At 44.0% G+C, this 18,432-nt stretch overlaps 1 protein-coding gene across 2 annotated transcripts in view; it reads right to left on the minus strand.

Annotated features, from left to right (window-relative positions):
- MBOAT2 (membrane bound O-acyltransferase domain containing 2) overlaps window positions 1-18,432 on the minus strand; it is a 103,129-nt gene that overhangs the window by 48,800 nt on the left and 35,897 nt on the right. The window contains exons 2-3 of one of the 2 annotated variants that reach the window (XM_061154785.1): window positions 8,782-8,927; window positions 4,495-4,572 (exon numbers count right to left, since the gene is read on the minus strand). The exons of the other annotated variant lie outside the window; for it this stretch is intronic. Coding sequence (XP_061010768.1) covers window positions 4,495-4,572; window positions 8,782-8,927 — 224 coding nt within the window. The remainder of the gene's footprint in view (window positions 1-4,494; window positions 4,573-8,781; window positions 8,928-18,432) is intronic. 2 annotated transcript variants of the gene reach the window in all.

Raw genomic sequence — 18,432 nt, forward strand, 5'->3', positions numbered from 1 at the left:
ACATTGAATATCTGTACTCTGTTTCATTCTGCTGAGCACACAGTAAATGGCTGATGAAGATTCTTTTTTTTTTAAATTACTCCCCAAGCTGGTAGCTCCTTTTGATCCCTCAGCCCTGAGTGCACCCTCTTCTGTAATGACAATCACAGTGTGATTGCCAGTTTGACAGTAAGTGTCCTGCAGAGACTGAGCTCATCCTTTTGTCCATCAGTGGGTCCCAGCATAATGTAACAAAAGCTTGCTGCATGGCTGACACTGTGCAGTACCTACAACTCAAGGGTGCCTCTCAGAGGGTAAGGACCACATCTTCACTGTCTCTGGTTTGTTCAAAGGGGTGGGTAGCCAAGCCCATGTGACGGTGGGTTGAAGATCACTTTCCTACAGCTTTTACAACATAATCCCATACAAAGCTTGGCAAACCCGCGAGGCAGGTGTGGTTTTACTGGATGTGTCTATATCTTTTATATGTTTCCTGTAGGTCATATGCTCTGTTGAAAACTACCTGCCAAGTTATCAAGAAAAGCCTTTAGTTTAACCTCCCAAGGGTAACAGGCTCTTCCCATCTCACGGGTCTGATGTTTACATATAAATAAGGGCAGGTCCCTGGTGCTGCGTTCCCAAATCCGAGGCTGTTCTTTGGAACTCAGAACAAGTCTTCCCACAGAAAAGTTAAAAAACACAAAACTAACATGAAGGCCACTTAGGTTCTCACGCCCGTCCACAAAAGCTTTTTGAGTCCACCGGAACACCACTGGCCCCAGCCACGCTGTGCTACCTTCTCCAGGGAAAAGGCCTCCCACTTCCTGGCCAGTGGGCCTGAAACACGGCTCTAACGTCCTGCCTCTTCTAACCAGTTTTTTTAGAAACCATCTGCTTCATCACAATAATTCACAGCAAATCAGTAATAAAGTTCATTATTCCATCATTTGTGCTATCACAGGTTTAAAATTACCACTTGGCAAGCTTTATTTTGTATTTTGGAAACTAGGAGGAAGAGCATGTGTCTGCTTGCCTCTGTCTTTTCATGTCCCTGGAACAGGAGTGCGTTTAGTACTTGGGGTTGGCCAAATACAGTTCACCTGCTTTTTTATTTTTTTCCTCTCATGTGGCAAGAAGACACATTAAGATCCGTGATGATCATGTAAACTTTGCAAGCATCCTTTCACAATTAAAATTTAGTCATTTTCTTCGTAGTTTAGATAGTTGGGCAGTTATTTCACAGTCATGCGAAAATGAGAATATTTCAATAACAGAAGCTAAATTCCCACTACAAGAGGGATCAACGTTCAACATCTTTTGACTGTAAGTAAAACTACTTTTTGTGCCTGCAGGACTCCCCGGATCACGAATATTTATTTTAAAATGCATATTTTTTTTGGTAAAAGAGGTCTGACGGACTCATAGTCAAGTTCGTTGTTCACATACTGTCTAGTGTACAACCAGAGAACTGGAAAAAGCTATGACAAGACTGCGTATCCTATACGGTCTAAAATATTTGCTCTCTGGCCCTTCACACACACACAGTCTGCCAACCCCCGCTCTCAGAAAGGACAGGCAGACTTGTGAAAGTTAATTTCTCCCCAAACTAATTAAGGAGAATCAATATCCCAACACATAGGACCTTCTTTTCCTAAACACTCTTTCTTCTTTCGGCCTCTACCACTTAAGGTTTTTAAATTTTTCCTCAAAATTCTCAAAGCTTATATGAAAATGTAGACTAGAAAAAGCACTGAATTCTAAAATACATTTTAAAGGTAAATTATCTCATTATGGATCAGAACAAAACAGCATACATGTAAGTGTTAAAGGAAGCTACAAAAATAAGGCTTACACTGTATTAAAATATTTTAATTTACAAGTGGATTTGTTACAGAGATTGCAAAAACTACACTATGAATAGCTTACAAAATGTACAAAAAAGAGAGATCCAAGAATTTTTAAACTGTTAAATACTTAGGGAGTCCAAATCCTTCACTTAAAATGTAAACCCTCGATGTTCAAAGAAACACATTATACATACCATGTAAAACCAGACTAAAAGAAATAAACAGAAGTGCATGATATTTACATAAACAATAACTTTAAACAACAGAGGAATGCTATAAGCCCCACCGAGCATATTTGAATTAAATTCTTAAGTTCAAACCCACTGAACATTTAAAACTAATGTGAAAGTCTGAGAGAAAAAAGGGATTAAAAGAAAAAAAAAAAAAAAACAAGGAGGAAAAAGGCAAAATCAAACAGGAAAAACATATCAGTATAAACTGAAATGGAAGGAGTTAAAATATGAAAAGACACACTTTCTACATTAATTACTTCCTCTTTATTGCCAACACTTGCAACTAATGCGGCAAACCCATTTACCCTCACCTGCTCCATTGATGGCATCGAATTCTAAACACTGGCAGTGCATATGTGCACAGAACATACTGTAAAAGAGTAACGAAACCACCTGTGCCCGCCTGCGGGTCCACAGCCGCAGCACCAGCAGAGCTCTCTGCCACCACAGAAACGTTCTCTGCGTGCTGCTGAGTACAGAGGCCACCGGCCACCCGTGGGGGTCGAGCACGTGCCACGTGGCCAGTGTGGCTGGACAACTGGGCTTTAGATGTTAATTCACTTAAATCTACAGGCCGCACGTGGCTAAGGGCTCCAAACCAGACGGGGCCTGAAGCTCTAACAGGTAGCTTCACAGACTGCCACTGCCTTTCAGAAAAATAAACAGCTTCCTTTGACTGAATATGAATTTACTAACTTTCCTACTTGGGGGCTTCTCAGGTGGCGCCAGGGGGTAAAGAACCTGCCAATGTAGGAGAGGTAAGAAATCGCAGGTTTGATTCCTGGGTTGGGAAGATCCCCTGGAAAAGGGCATGACAACCCATTCCAGTATTCTTGCCTGGAGAATTCCATGGACAGAGGAGCCTGGTGAGCTATGGTCCAGAGTGTCGAAAAGAGTCAGACATGACTAAGTGACTTAGTGCACACCCGCGCGCGCATGCGCGCACACACACACACACACACACACACACACACACACACACACACACACACTTTTCCTACTTAGAAGCATGTTATGACTTCCATTCATGCAGGTATACACAAGTCCTCTGTTCTCAATAATCCCATCAGATTTTCCTTCTTTTTCCAGATTTACAACAAGAAGCTCCTTTTCTCAGATATTAAGTACAGTTTCACCTTGAACCTGTCATCTGTGTGAGATTTCATAAGCAGAGTTGCGATGGTGTAAAAATTGCTTCACATGATACATAATTAAAATATTTTACTCCTCCTCTGAAAAAAATTAGAGTCAAAACAATGAGAACCTGGAGTGCTGGCATACAGCAGGGACAGGGATCCAGGGAGACGGGGGGCACCGCTGGAAACTGAGGGGAGACACGGCATCAAAGCAGACGGGGCGACCCATGAGTCACCAAAGATGCAGAACAGAATGAGATTTGGGGATACGTTAGCTACAGGTCCATCATTCCTTGTATGAAAACTCCTGAAGCCACACAAATGTCAGGATTCAGAGACACGGTGCACCACAGGTAGCACAGAACACCCCCAAGGATCTGCCACCAAGGTCTGTGGGTACCTCAGCCCCTGGGTGTTCAACCACATCTATTTCCAGTGTCCAGTGTCCATCTCTGGCCCAGACCTCCACACCAGCTCCCAGCCATCGATTAACTGTCTCACAGACACTCTAAAGTCCACAGGCACCTACTCAGCAAATACTCAAAGAGTGTTTACTACGTACCAAGCACTGTTTTAGGTGAATGTCTTGCCTGGAAAATTCCATGGACGGAGAAACCTGGCAGGATACAGCCCATGGGGTCGCAAAGAGTCGGACACAACTGAGCAACTAACACCCCCCCACACGCACTGTTTGAAATGCTTATCCCCTAGACGTGCTCCCCACCCCCAGGCTTCACTATGCTCCGAAATTCTGCTTCCATTTTACCTTACTGTTCACACCAGGAACCTGGGGTCACCCTGACACCCTTCTTTCCCACCAATCACCAAGTCCTTCCACACGTGCCTTCTAAATCTCTCTCTAATCTATTTGCTTACTCTGTCTCTGCACTGCTGTCACCCTAAGACTAAGCCTGCGGTCCTCACCCAGAAGAGGTCTGGCCCCGCAAGAGACATGTGAAACTGTCTGGAAACATCCATGGTTGTCACAACCTGGGGAGAAGAGGCTGCCAGCATCGAGTGGGCAGGAGCGATGGATGGAGCTCAGCACCTTACAGGGTGCACAACAGTCCCGCCCACCAAAGAATGATCGACCCTCAGCCATCCACAGCACTGAGGCTGAGAAACCCTGCCCTGAGTACATGAAAGAGTGAAGGAGTGATGCATACCAAGGGTTTTGTTTTTATATCAATTATGGTCTTGAAAAAATGATCAGAATAATTTTTAATGTGGTAAAATTCTATTGGGCCCGATTAGATTATGTTGGAACCTGTCTTATATGTGAATAAAGTGAGCACTTACTTGTGCATGTTCTCCACTCCTATTATGACCATGATACAGTAGGAAATTCCACTTTGTACAAGAAAATGTAAGGCATACCTGTAAAAAGTAAGAGCACTGTTAGAAGGGTTAGAAGGGCCTACACACAAACATCGAGTTGAAATGATACAGGATAAAAAGTGCTTATGCATAACCCAGAACATTCCCAGGAAAAAAAATAAGGAAGCAAAACCTCCAAAGCCTAACACTGTGGATACCCTAGAGAACCCTCATCTCACAAGCCCCACAAGGGCTGGAAAAATAAGAACTACAGAAAGCCACACTTGGGGGCTGAGCATCCCACATTTCCCAGCTACACGAAAGCTCCATGGGGTCCTGAGACTAAAGCGTTACTGCTTTTCCATCACTAAGGCACAAGCATGAAAAGGAGTGAGAAACCTGGATTTCAGAATCATCCTGACAGATATCACTTAATTGTTTACCTGACTGACTACACCAATACAGCCGTGAATCTATAGTAGTCTTTGCAAGTGTTACTTACAAAACAGCCCCAAATACTAAGTATTAGAATTGATTTAAAAGCGGGTACACCTAAATTGATTTACTCTGAAAACACGATGGCTCGAGTCAAATAAGTGTCCTTATACAAATCTAATCAGTCCTTAATTTGCAGTAATCCATCTACAAAACATTCTTACAGAAATAGTACAGTGTCTTCTAATGTTCTAATGTAGAAATACGCCATTAAATGAGAGAACTAATTTATCCGTCCATTTCACAAAAGTCAGGCAAAACATGATTTAGATCTCTGGTTTTAAAATCCATCCAGGGGACTCCCTGGGTGGTCCAGTGGTTAAGACTCTGCCTTCTAATGCAGAGGATGTGGGTTCAGTCCCTGATTGGTGAACTAATATCCCACATGCCATGCAGCGACTGAGCCTACGCACCATGACTAGGATCCAATGCAGCCAAATAAACAAATACTTAAAAAAAAATCCCTCCAAACTATCCCTAAGACTGTGCACACATACGCGTGTACACACACACACAAAATGTCTATTTTCTTTCCCCTTTGATAGCATGAATAATGTATGAAAAAAATGCTGAAATCATTGTATACAATTTAAAGTATTAATAAGGATCTTAAACTATGATTAAAATTACTTTCTAACATAAGCATCATAGAATAACAGGCACCTCCATTGTGGAAAGCTACTTAATTACTTTTTAACTTTCCACAGAAATATTACAAATAAGTAGGCGGCTACAGAAATATTACAAATAAGAAGTAGGCTCCAAGGCAGGTATAGAAGAGACTTACCTTACCCAGTGTAAAGAGTTCATCTGCCTGTCTCTTCCTCTGCCTAACACACACACACACACACACACACACAGGGAAACAATGTTGGCCACACACACACACACACACACACACACAATGTTGGCCACACACACACACACACACACACACACACAATGTTGGCCACATACACACACAATGTTGGCCACACACACATACACACACACACACACACACACACACACGGAAACAATGTTGGCCTGGAATGCTACTATATAACCAGAGGGCCACCAATCAGAAAAACCTATGTGTTGATAATCTGAAACAGAAAGGAGCTGGCTACTGTGCCAAGCTCCCTGCTGCAGTATCATGTCTTTCAAGTCTCACAACCACCACTGGTTCCATTTTACAGGTGACAAAAGTGATGCTAACAAGGCTAAATAACGTGTCCAGTCACAGCGCTGCCAGACTGAGGCACCCACAGTGGAATCCAGGTCTGTCTGGATTCAGTCTAAGCTCCAGTCCATTACCCTGCACTGCTGTCAAATAGCTAAACAAGTAATTAAGCGTGTAAACTAATTCTCAGTTAAAAGAAATTTATAAACGATGATTCAAAAAAAAAGCTGAGGCCAAATACAAGTAGGTAAAAGAGTCAATTATATTTAGGCAACCACTAACACAGTCTTCCAAAAGACAACTTGTCACAATCAATAGGAGACAGGATTGCCTTTGAGGCTAACAAAACAAAGTGCTAAAATGCAAAACAGAAGGACACTCTACTTCCCTACTTATATCAAGTAGCAAAGAATTATCTTTTACCTGGTGCAGAGGCATAAACAATCTCTTTTTCCAAAGAAAGGAATATAAAAAGTTTCTCCTTCAAGAAAAGAATAGAGTACGCTTTTTTAAAATCCTAGTTATCACATATAAATTGACATACTTATGACCACCTGACCTTAAGGTGAGCTCCTCGGGACACTGGGATAGAGCATCTGAGAAGACCTCACAGCAAGAAATCACCCTCCCCCGTCAGTAAACACCTCTCCCTCCAGCAGGACTCCCAGTCATACCGGCCCAGGAAACACGGATCATATCTCAGCCTTCTCTGTGTCCACAGACCACAAAGTGAAGGGTGTCTGGAACTGGTCACTCTGGACAAGCCTTCTCCACCCCTTACAACATGCTGTCAACAATGGAAATGCAGACATAGAGCAAAGACTTTTGGACACAGTTGGGGAGAGAGAAGGTGGGATATTAGAGACAGGTAGCATGGAAACATATATATTACCATGTATAAAAGGGACAGCCAGTGGAAATTTGCTATATGATTCAGGGAGCTCAAGTCAGGTGTTCTGTGACAACCGAGAGAGGAGGGTTGGGGAGGAAGGAGGGAGGGATAGGACATACGTATATCTGTGGCTGATTCATGTTGATGTATGGCAGAAACCAACACAACACTGTAATTATCCTCCAATTAAAAATAAAATAAAATTTTTAAAAATGAAGGAAAAACACAAAATATGCTGACAAAATATACATTGAACACTGACATATGCATGGGTAAAATGTGTAAACCAGGATATGCTTGAAAATACTCCAGAAAAATAAGTTGAGGAAAGAATGAAATAAGAATGGTGGAATTTTAACAATTGTTGAAGCTGGATAGTGGGCATTCGAGGATTCATTCTATTATTTTCTGTTACTTTGCATTTAAAAAGCTCTGTGAACCAAAGTTAAATACGCACACATACACACCCATGGCATGATTTAAGATAAGTTTAAATAGAAATCCCTTGAGAAACTGAAGAAAACTTTGATGTTATCAAGGAAGGGGAGAAACCATGCCTAGATCTGATTTAAGAAATCACATAGAAACCCTGGGACTCCACACACACCTACCACTGGCAGGGCCTATCAGAGGACTGGTCACGGGGCAACAAGGCAGAGAAGGAATAATTAATCCCTAATTGAATTTTCATGAGTTTCTAGGACACGTACACAGTTGCCAGAGGAAAAATCTAGATTAAGAAATACCAGTATATTTCAGCCCTCCCAAGAATCAAAAACAACCTCCAAGAACAAACATGGAAGCATTGTCAAAATCCACCAGTCTACACCCCACAAGAGGAACTACCCTAAACCATCCATCAAGCGATTGCATTGGCATTCTCTCAGGGAATCTGCATCTCAAACAACAATCTGCCAAAGAGCAAACACAGCCACTGAGCCAGCAGCATAAGCTCTCAGATGAGGAGATGGTGAAGGACAGGGAAGCCCTGGCATGCTACAGTCCGTGGGGTCACAAAGAGTCGGGCACAACTGAGTGACTGAACAAGGAAAATTCCAGAGGAATCACCAAGAATCCTTCTCTGCTGTTATGCCAAGACACTGTGCTTTCCTCCTACAACCACCGTCATCTGGGACAAAGAGGAACTATGAAGAATAGTCCTGATAATGAAGAAAGGAGCAAAGTGGAAGAAACTCAGACACATGGAGCATCTGAAGGGCCATAAATAAAAGCTTTCCATTCATAAATAATTCTTCCCCACCAAAACCAACCCAACAAAAAATCTCATTTGGCTACTGGTAGAAAATAAAAAAAGATAACAGTTCTATTGGGCTTTACCAGTCTCTTAAAAGCCACTGGCACAGTAAGGAACAAGTTATTTTAAATGGTTCATTTGCCCTGGCATAAAAGATCTGCAAAATAGGTGGAAGAGCTATTCATGACAGAATAAAATATCTTGATGTCTTTTTTCTTCGTCTGTCCTTTTTCATAAGTTATAAACAGTACACTGTCCTCCGAGCTCAAACTGAAGAGACAGAGCTTTCCACTCTTTATCTTTTATCCACTCTTATCCACCTTCCACTCTTTATCTTTTCTATTAAAAATAAAAAATGTGAAACGTTATAGGTAAATATAAGAACAAAACCCTACATAATGTATTTTTCTACACAATTCACAAAGACAGCCAAAATCTTCATTAAATATCAAAATAATTACTTACCATCCAAAGCAAAAAAGTGCAAGATAAAGGCCCAAAAGGGTAGCAACGACATGTCTTATAAAAGAGCTAGTTTTGCTTGAATGTAGGTAAGTTCGAAACCAAATGGCTGCTAGCAAGGCAAAGAGTTGGCACACTACAAAGTTGACCTGCAAAGAAAAATTAAAATTTTGTATTAGCAACACAGACTTGAATTTTTAATTTGATGTTACATTAAAATTCTCATGACAAAAACACCAAGGTTACTTAAAGTTAACATCTTCCAGTTTGCTAAAGAAACGAAAACAAAATCCAGGGCGTCTTTCCCAGGATGACAGCCTCAAGTTCAGAGGGAAGGGATGATGTACACGTCAGTGCCACACGCAGCAGGGACACTGGCGCCCAGCGTGGGGAGAGGCTGGGAGGTGAAAGCACAGTACCACATGGTTAGAGGGAAAGAGAAACTTATTTTAATGACTTGGGCGACCCTGTAACTGGTAGAAAAGAAGAGTTTTGAGCTTCTCCTAAACTCCTCTGGGTTAAGATCCAGTCAAGATCCTTGAGAGTCTGTGGGATGCACCCTCTGCCGTTAGGAGTTCGGTGGCATCCCTGGCAGAGGAGTCAAGGGGATGCGACTGGTCTGAAGTCAGCCCTGAAAGGAGCCATGTGTCTCCGCTCCGGGGGCCTCAGGGACTGGTCCAGGAGGTCAGCAGGTGAACAAGAGGAAGGAGCCCCCAGAAAGCCGTGAAAGAGACCACCCCTGAGCCCACCAAGGCCAGTCCTTAAACATCCTCATAACGATAGGGACAACATTACCCTCTATTTACAGCAATGAAACAAAGCTGGTAACAGGACTGCAGCTCCTTTTTATCCCTTAACTTTTTAACATTTCTTTTGCCCTCACAAAATGATTTTTTTAAAAAAAAGACTACAAACAAGCCTCTCCTGTGGTATTAAAGACTCGAGAAAAACCTCCTTTTCTGTCTCTTATGAAGTAGGTTCTCTTAGAACACTAAGAAACATGGGTCTTAAAATCTACAAATGAAAGAAAAATCCATTTGACATTAGGAACCTCTAAGAATCACGTACCAACAAGAAAACCACTGTTTCAGGAAGCTAAATTAGGAATCAATCGCCCAGCCATACATCAGTACCGCCACAGATCCACAGAGATATCTCTGCCCAGAGACACAGACAACTGTGTGCTTTTTCTTGCATTACAAGGAGAAAAACAGTTGGACATTGTTGTACATTGCCTGAGAGACCATTGTTCTTTGAAACAGTTAAACTCAATACAAGCAAAATGTCATTCCAACAGGTTCTAATAAGCATTTTTTTTCTCTCCTAAAGGGTTCCAAGAATACTGTTTTAATTAAGCGAAAAGTAGATATACCAGGAAAATGAATATAGATGTTAAAAACTACTCACATCTACAAAGCTTCCTACAGTTTAAAAACTTTCTTTCAATTATCTTGTAACTAAACAAAAATGCATGGAGCATCTGTTCTGGGCACAGCACAGGAGTCATAAAATGCTGACGTTCCACTGCTGGCCCTGGATGAATTCAGAATCTAATGAAAAAAGGCAACATGTATACAAGGAAGAAACGTCAACTCCATTATTAAAGGCTGGACAGAAAGTACTCTGAGGACACCCTAAAGGGGAGCACATGAAGGAGTGACTCTCACTAAGTAGGTGACATGAGACACAACGCCAGCGGAGCTCAGTAACCACCGAGGACTCGCTCCCTCCCTCTCCATCCTCCCTGTCTTTTCACACTTGTCTCACCTAAAACAAGCAGTGAACTACTGCAGGGGCATTCCAGAACCGCTGCCTGCAGAATTCTGTTACCTCTATAACCATTCGTTTCAACACAGTCATCTTACAGATAAAGAGAATGAAATGAGACCTCACACTCCAGACACTGAATAGGTATCTTTGGGGGCAGGCACCAAAATCGACAATTCAAAAAGAAAAACACAGGTTCCGGTCATCCTCAAGGGGTGAGAACCACTGTGTCGGAAAATCAGAGAAAGGGCATCTTCAACAAAAACCAAAGAACCCAAGGTGAAGGCAGCACTCACTGAGGCTTTCCGAGTGCGGTGGGAGCAGTGGGGGAGGGGGTCCAAAAGCGGTGGGCGGGGGAGGGGGTCAGAATGCAGGAGCAGGGGGAGGGGGGTCAGAAAGTGGGGGGAGAGGGTCTGGAATGCAGTGGGGGCTGACTGTTTGGGGACAGAGGGGCTCCACATGCCACGCAGAGGCACTCAGGGTTGAGACCACATGTGATGCAAAACACGGGTGATTTAAGAGCGAGCGATAGGACCCAAGCCCTGCGCCCACCGATCAGGGACAGAGCAAGGGGTGCACCGAACAGGCTGGAGGCTGCGGCTGGTCCGGCCTCCGTGAACCAGGAGGACGGAGCAGGTTCAGAATGTTTGGGCCGTCGGGGAAGTGACCGGGGCCTGAGAGGCCAGGAGAGGCCGCCAGCACCAGGGGACAGAGACATGAGCCCATGTGGGGGGCGAGGGTCCAGGGAAGAATGAGCCCCCCTCACCTGCGCTCAGTCCCAGAGCACCGGGGGGCCAGCGCGCACACTCGAGCATGTCCGGGCCCTCGGAGCAGATGCGCGTCTGAGAGTGATGTACACGGCCGAAGGGGCACTGTGGAAGAGACGGGGGACCCAGGGCAGAACCCCACAGCCTGCAAGCCATGGCCCGGCCAGGTCAGGGCCACAAGGACGGCGCGCTGTGTGAGGCAGGGCAAGAGGAGGCTCGTGAGGCCGTGGGCACCGTCAGGACACACGGCGCAAGGGCTGAGACCAGCCGCCTGAGTTGGCAACTGCAGCTTTCCCAGGGAGCCTGGTGACAGCACATCCAGGGCAGAAGGCCACAGATGAGGAAGCGAGGTCTCCGGGTTTAGATAACCCAGCCATCAATAATGCAGACATGATCCAAGAGGGGCCGGGACCGCAGTGCAGGAGACAGACACCCAGAAGTGTAAAGTGGGCTCCTGGTCCGAAACTAGGGAACACAAAATTAGGGTTCAGCTCGAGTGCCCGGAAGCGAACCCTGGGAGCAGATGCCGTTGATCACCCTGATGGGGGGACCCAGAGGCACACCTGGTACCCAGGCCTTGGAGAGCAGGGCTGCAAAGGAGACGGATTCAGCCCATCAGGTGATGGTGGGAGCTCCAGGAGAAGGGACTAGCACAATTGATATCAAGCAAAAATCCCCGAGGACAGGCAGGTGGGAACATCCAGATTGTTCCTTTATACAGAAGGAAAGGGTACACGCCCAGATGTCCAAACAGCACTTGTGACTTGAAACCACATCTTAGTCACTGTTTCACGTGTGGGGTAGGTCAGGGAAGGCAACACATGCTGGAGACGAGAGAGAACAAGGACAAAGGAAGGGACCTACAAAGGCCGGGATGGAGACCCAACACGTGCGGGCACTCTCCCCTGCTTCTATCCTTTGATTCTCAAAATGAGGGGCTGCTTCCCTAGTTCATTCCACTAGCTCAAGGTCATCTACAGTAACAGTGAGCACACGGGGCTCCAACCCACGTCTGAGTCTAGGCTGCTCCCTGGCCGCCTCTCTACTTCTAGAGAACATCTGAAGGTCCAACTTGATGGCTATGGGCGAGACCACGTAGGGAATTTGTGATCTGCAAAATACATCCATTCTGGTTAACAAAATGCCAACACCTAATACACACAACGGGAAGCGAAAAGCAAAGGAGAAAAAGAAAGATACCCATTGGAATGCAGAGTTCCAAAAAATAGCAAGGAGAGATGAGAAAGCCTTCCTCAGAGATCAATGCAAAGAAACAGAGGAAAACAACAGAATGGGAAAGACTAGAGATCTCTTCAAGAAAATTAGAGATACCAAGGGAATATTTCATGCAAAGATGGGCTCAATAAAGGACAGAAACGGTAGGGACCTAACAGAAGCAGAAGATATTAAGAAGAGGTGGCAAGAATACACAGAAAAACTGTACAAAAAAGATCTTCACGATCCAGAAAATCACGATGGTGTGATCACTCACTTACAGACAGACATCCTGGAATGTGAAGTCAAGTGGGTCTTAGGAAGCATCACTATGAACAAAGCTAGTGGAATGATGGAATTCCAGTTGAGCTATTTCAAATCCTGAAAGATGATGCTGTGAAAATGCTGCACTCAATATGCCAGCAAATATGGAAAACTCAGCAGTGGCCACAGGACTTGAAAAGGTCAGTTTGCATTCCAAACCCAAAGAAAGGTAATGCCAAAGAATGCTTAAACTACCGCACAATTGCACTCATCTCACACACTAGTAAAGTAATGCTCAAAATTCTCCAAGCCAGGCCTCAGCAATACATGAACGGTGAACTTCCAGATGTTCAAGCTGGATTTAGAAAAGGCAGAGGAACCAGAGATCAAATTGCCAAAATCCGCTGGATCATCAAAAAAGCAAGAGAGTTCCAGAAAGACATCTATTTCTGCTTTATTGACTATGCCAAAGCCTTTCACTGTGTGGATCACAATAAACTGTGGAAAATTCTGAAGGAGATTGGAATACCAGATCATCTGACCTGCCTCTTGAGAAATCTGTATGCAGGTCAGGAAGCAACAGTTCGAACTGGACATGGAACAACAGACTGGTTCCAAATAGGAAAAGGAGTATGTCAAGGCTGTATATTGTCACCCTACTTACTTAACTTATATGCAGAGTACATCATGAGAAACGCTGGGCTGGAAGAAGCACGAGCTGGAATCAAGATTGCAGGGAGAAATATCAATAACCTCAGATATGCAAATGACACCACCCTTAAGGCAGAAAGTGAAAAAGAACTAAAGAGCCTCTTGATGAAAGTGAAAGAGCAAAGTGAAAAAGTTGGCTTAAAACTCAACATCAGAAAACTAAGATCATGGCATCCGGTCCCATCACTTCATGGCAGATAGATGGGGAAACAGTGGAAACAGTGGCTGACTTTATTTTTCTGGGTTCCAAAATCACTGCAGATGGTGACTGCAGCCATGAAATTAAAAGACACTTACTCCTTGGAAGGAAAGTTATGACAAACCTAGACAGCATATTAACAAGCAGAGACATTACTTTGCTGACAAAGATCCGTCTAGTCAAGGCTATGGTTTTTCCTGTGGTCATGTGTGGATGTGAGAGTTGGACTGTGAAGAAAGCTGAACACTGAAGAATTGATGCTTTTGAACTGTGGTGTTGGAGAAGACTCTTGAGAGTCCCTTGGACTGCAAGGAGATCCAACCAGTCCATCCTAAAGGAGATCAGTCCTGGGTGTTCACTGGAAGGACTGATGTTGAAGCTGAAATTCCAATACTTTGGCCACCTGATGCGAAGTGCTGACTCATTGGAAAAGACCCTGATGCTGGGAAGGACTGAAGGCAGGAGGAGAAGGGGACGACAGAGGATGAGATGGTTGAATGGCATCACCAACTCAATGGACATGGGTTTGGGTGGACTCTGGGAGTTGGTGATAGACAGGGAGGCCTGGCATTCTGCAGTTCATGGGGTCGCAAAGAATCGGACATGACTGAGCAACTGAACTGAACTGAATACACACAATAATACACACACGAGCCTGTGTACACTTGTTCCTGCTGTTATGGGTCAATCCTTCGCACAAGCTTTCTTCCAAATGGAAAGAAATTTATACTGCAACAATTTTATGTTCCTTTTTTCAACACCATCTTGCTGAAAATATACCTACACAAATGACCTGATGTGCCTTTAAAGAAACTGCCCCCAAGAAGTTTGGGAGTGAGGGGGTGAGAGGGGAGGCAAGGCACAGGACAGAGAAAGAAGCCAGGGTGAAAACCCTAGCTCATTTAAGACTCCTCTGTAACACTTCCCATTTTATACAAAAGAAGCCTTTTGTGAAAAGTTGCACACAGAAGTATGTATGAAAGCAGCTGTTGTAGACACACCTGAAGATGACTTCTAAGGAGCATGCGTCACATGAGGGGGTGAGAGAAGAATTTTCTTTTTTCTTTTTTTTTGAGAAGAATTTTCTTTGACATCAAATGATGTGGTTCAATCTCACAATTAAGGCAGTGTCCAAGCACACAGGTTTAAAGCCTGCTACTCAGTAAATTTATGCCATTCCAAAGAAAGAGCAGGGCTTCCCTGGTGGTGCAATGGCAAAGAACCTGCCTGCCAACGCAGGAGATGAGGGTTGGATCCCTGGTCCAGGAACATCCCCCGGAGAAGTAAATGGCAACCCACTCCAGTATTCTTGCCTGGAGACTCCCATGGACAGAGGAGCCTGGTGGGCTGCAGTTCATGGGGTCGTAAAAGACTCGGACACAACTGAATGACAGAACAACAACAAAAGAACTAACAGTAAGAGTCACTTATTTTTAAGGTTATTCAAAGAAATTATTAATAATGCTCCAAAACAAATTTATAAAAGCACTTAGGGAGGAAAGGGTCCAAGATAGTGACATCAGAGGAAGACCCTAACCCTAACCTCCTCCCACGGACACACCAAACCAACAGCTACACCTTGTATGAAAAAGTGTGTAAACTGCCACCCATGCCATACAAGTTAATTAGCTCCACGTCAGAGCTAAGCATTCCATAATGAGCCAACAATTGACTTACATAAGTTCAGAGTTAAAAACCTTCAATTTCAAGGCAGCTCAACATGAAGGGAAACACTAGAAAGACATGTACCATCTGATGTCACTTATATGTGGAGTCTAAAATATGACATAAATGAGCCTATCTACCAACAATGGTCCGTCTAGTCAAAGCTATGGTTTTTCCAGTATCACGGATGGGTGTGAGAGTTGGACTATAAAGAAAGCTGAGCGCCGAAGAATTGATGCTTTTGAACTGTGGTGTTGGAGAAGACTCCTGAGAGTCCCTTGGACTGCAAGGAGATCCAACCAGTCCATCCTAAGGGAAATCAACTGCAAATACTCACTGGAAGGACTGATGCTGAAACTGAAACTCCAATACTTTGGCAACCTGATGCGAAGTGCTGACTCATTGGAAAAGACCCTGACGCTGGGAAAGACTGAAGGTGGGAGGAGAAGGGTTCGACAGAGGATGATATGGTTGGATGGCATCACTGACTCAATGAACACAAGTTTGAGTAGGCTCTGGGGGTTGGTGATGGACATGGAAGCCTGGCGTGCTGCGGTCCACGGGGTCATGAAAAATCAGACATGACTGAACTGAAGTGATGAGACAGAAACAGGCTCACAGACATAGGGAGAGAACAGACTTGTGACTGCCAAGGGGGAGGGAGGGATTGAGGGTTTGGGATTGGCAGATGCAAACTGCTATATACAGGATGGATAAACAAAAAGGTCCTACAGTATAGCACAGGGAGCTATATTCAGTATCTTGTGATAAACCATAATCAAAAAGAATATGAAAAAGAATATGTTATATGTATAACAATCGCTGTGCTGTACGGCAGAAATTCACACAACATTGCAAATCAACTCTATCTACTTCAATAAAACTTTTTAAAATGATGACGTGCAATATCCAACAAATAAAAGAAGTACCCCCCAAATCAGCGGCTGCCTCTGTACCTCTATCAGTGGAAGACAAATTATATCTAACGGTAGTTTTCTATCAGTATAAAAGTCTTTTGGATAGCACACTTACATCCTCAGCCAGTGGCTCACAAGAGAAGCAAGCTGTCTGTCTTGGGGAGACTGCAGGGGCAGAGCTGGGGGAACGAGGCGCAGAGCCCGAGGACAAGGGTGAGAGGGGTTCTTGAGGCACCATAGACACAACCTGTAGCATCCTCAGCACTGTGCTTGCATCCAGGTAAGTGTAAGTCCAGCTGTGCAGTAACCACCTACACCGCTGACTAGAACTAGATTTTTGAATACTCACTCCAGAATTTTTATTCCCCTGGTCTGAAACAGAACTTCGAATTCTTTTTTTTTTTAACTCTCCAGGCAAAGCTGGGGTGCTTTATGTTTCAGAAATGTGTCCTCATCAACCAACCTCAAAGTCAAGTAGATACAATGGGGCCCAAATGTGATGCAAGAGCCACTCTTTAAATCTTTAGGAAATAATATAAATTAAATCCACATAAGATACCATTATATATCAACCAGATTGCCAAACATTTCGGAGTCTGACAATACTGGTGTGGAGCGATGGGGTCTCTCACACACACTGACCCAAACACTTGAGGGCACAGATAAGCGTCTTCTTACAGGACTATAGCTATTCACTCCCTGTTACTCAGCCAGGCCACTATGTAGACGGACAATGTGGAGGCCAGGAGACATGATCAAGAATGTTTGTAACTGTGCTATTCCTAATAGCCAAGTGCCAGAAAAAACCCAACGCCCATTACCACCAGCAAAATGGCTAAATACACTGTGGTATAGTCATACAATAGGTAACTACACAGACAATGAAAGTGAAAAATTACAGCATCTTACAGCATATGGACTAAACACACGCTCTATATGAAAGAAGCCATACATCTCTTGAATTTAACTCAGAGGAACACATACAACATATAAACATATATTTATAAAACGTTCCCCCAAACAAGCAATCAACCATATTGTGTGGGGATGCCCACGTGAGTGGTAAAACGAACTTTTTTGTTGTTGTTCAGCTGCTAAGTCATGTCTGACTCTTTGCAACCCCATGATTGTAGCCCACCAGGCTCCTCTGTCCATGGAATTTCCCCAGCAAGAATAATGGAGTATGTTGCCATTTCCTCTTCCAGGGGATCTTCCCGACCCAGGGATCAAACCCACATCTCTTGGGTTTCCTGCATTATCAGGCGGATTCTCTACCACTAGTGCCAGCTGGGAAGCCCACTGGCACTCAAAATGTAACAGCTCATATTTTATCTTCTTTCTTAGAGACCTGATGCATTCTACTGAACATTCTGTAGACAATTACTGTTTAGGCAGAAGAAACAACATGGGCAAGGCAGGTCCTGCGCTCAGAAGACAGAGAGGTGTGCAAGGAGACACATAGACCAACGAGAACAATGGTGGCCACTAAGGGGGCTGGGAGAAAGGGGAGTGGCATCAGGCAGGCCTCTAGGGACTCCATCCTGACTCCCAGATTATACAGCAACTGCCTATTCTAATCCCACATAAACAAAACATACTGGGCTCAGCCAGCAAAGACCCACATCCGCCAGGACAGGCCTGTCCCTTACATGTTCTCCTCTCATCCTCCCCAGACAACAGCATGGAGAGCTGCAAGGTGAGAGCCCAGACATCCCCTAGCCTCCTACTCCAAGCTAAATTCAACATCGTTAAAAACAGCCAGACTCCCGGGGGTTCATTAACTGACAGATCCTGAAGCGTATTCTCAGATCATCCGCAGAAACCAAAAAAGCAGTCAGCTTTTTCAAAGGCACCAAAAACAGAAGCAGAAAGCAAGGGATTTAATCAAGACGCCAGCAATGAAAAGGACCTATCTCTTACCTACCATGTTGACAAGAGCATATTTAATTTCAGTCTTGCCATCTATACAAGATTCCTATGATCTAAGAAGGAATTTGTTTCTGTCTACCTGTGAAATTAAAACATGTTCCATTAATTGCATCTACAGCCGCTAAATTATGAAGCTCAAGTAAAAGCAATCTGCAGAAACAAGCTGAATCCAGATAAAATAAACTCGCCATACACACATCCCAAAATATCGCACACAGCA

Source organism: Dama dama, chromosome 11 (genome assembly GCF_033118175.1).
Source record: "Dama dama isolate Ldn47 chromosome 11, ASM3311817v1, whole genome shotgun sequence".
Lineage (NCBI taxonomy): Eukaryota > Metazoa > Chordata > Mammalia > Artiodactyla > Cervidae > Dama > Dama dama.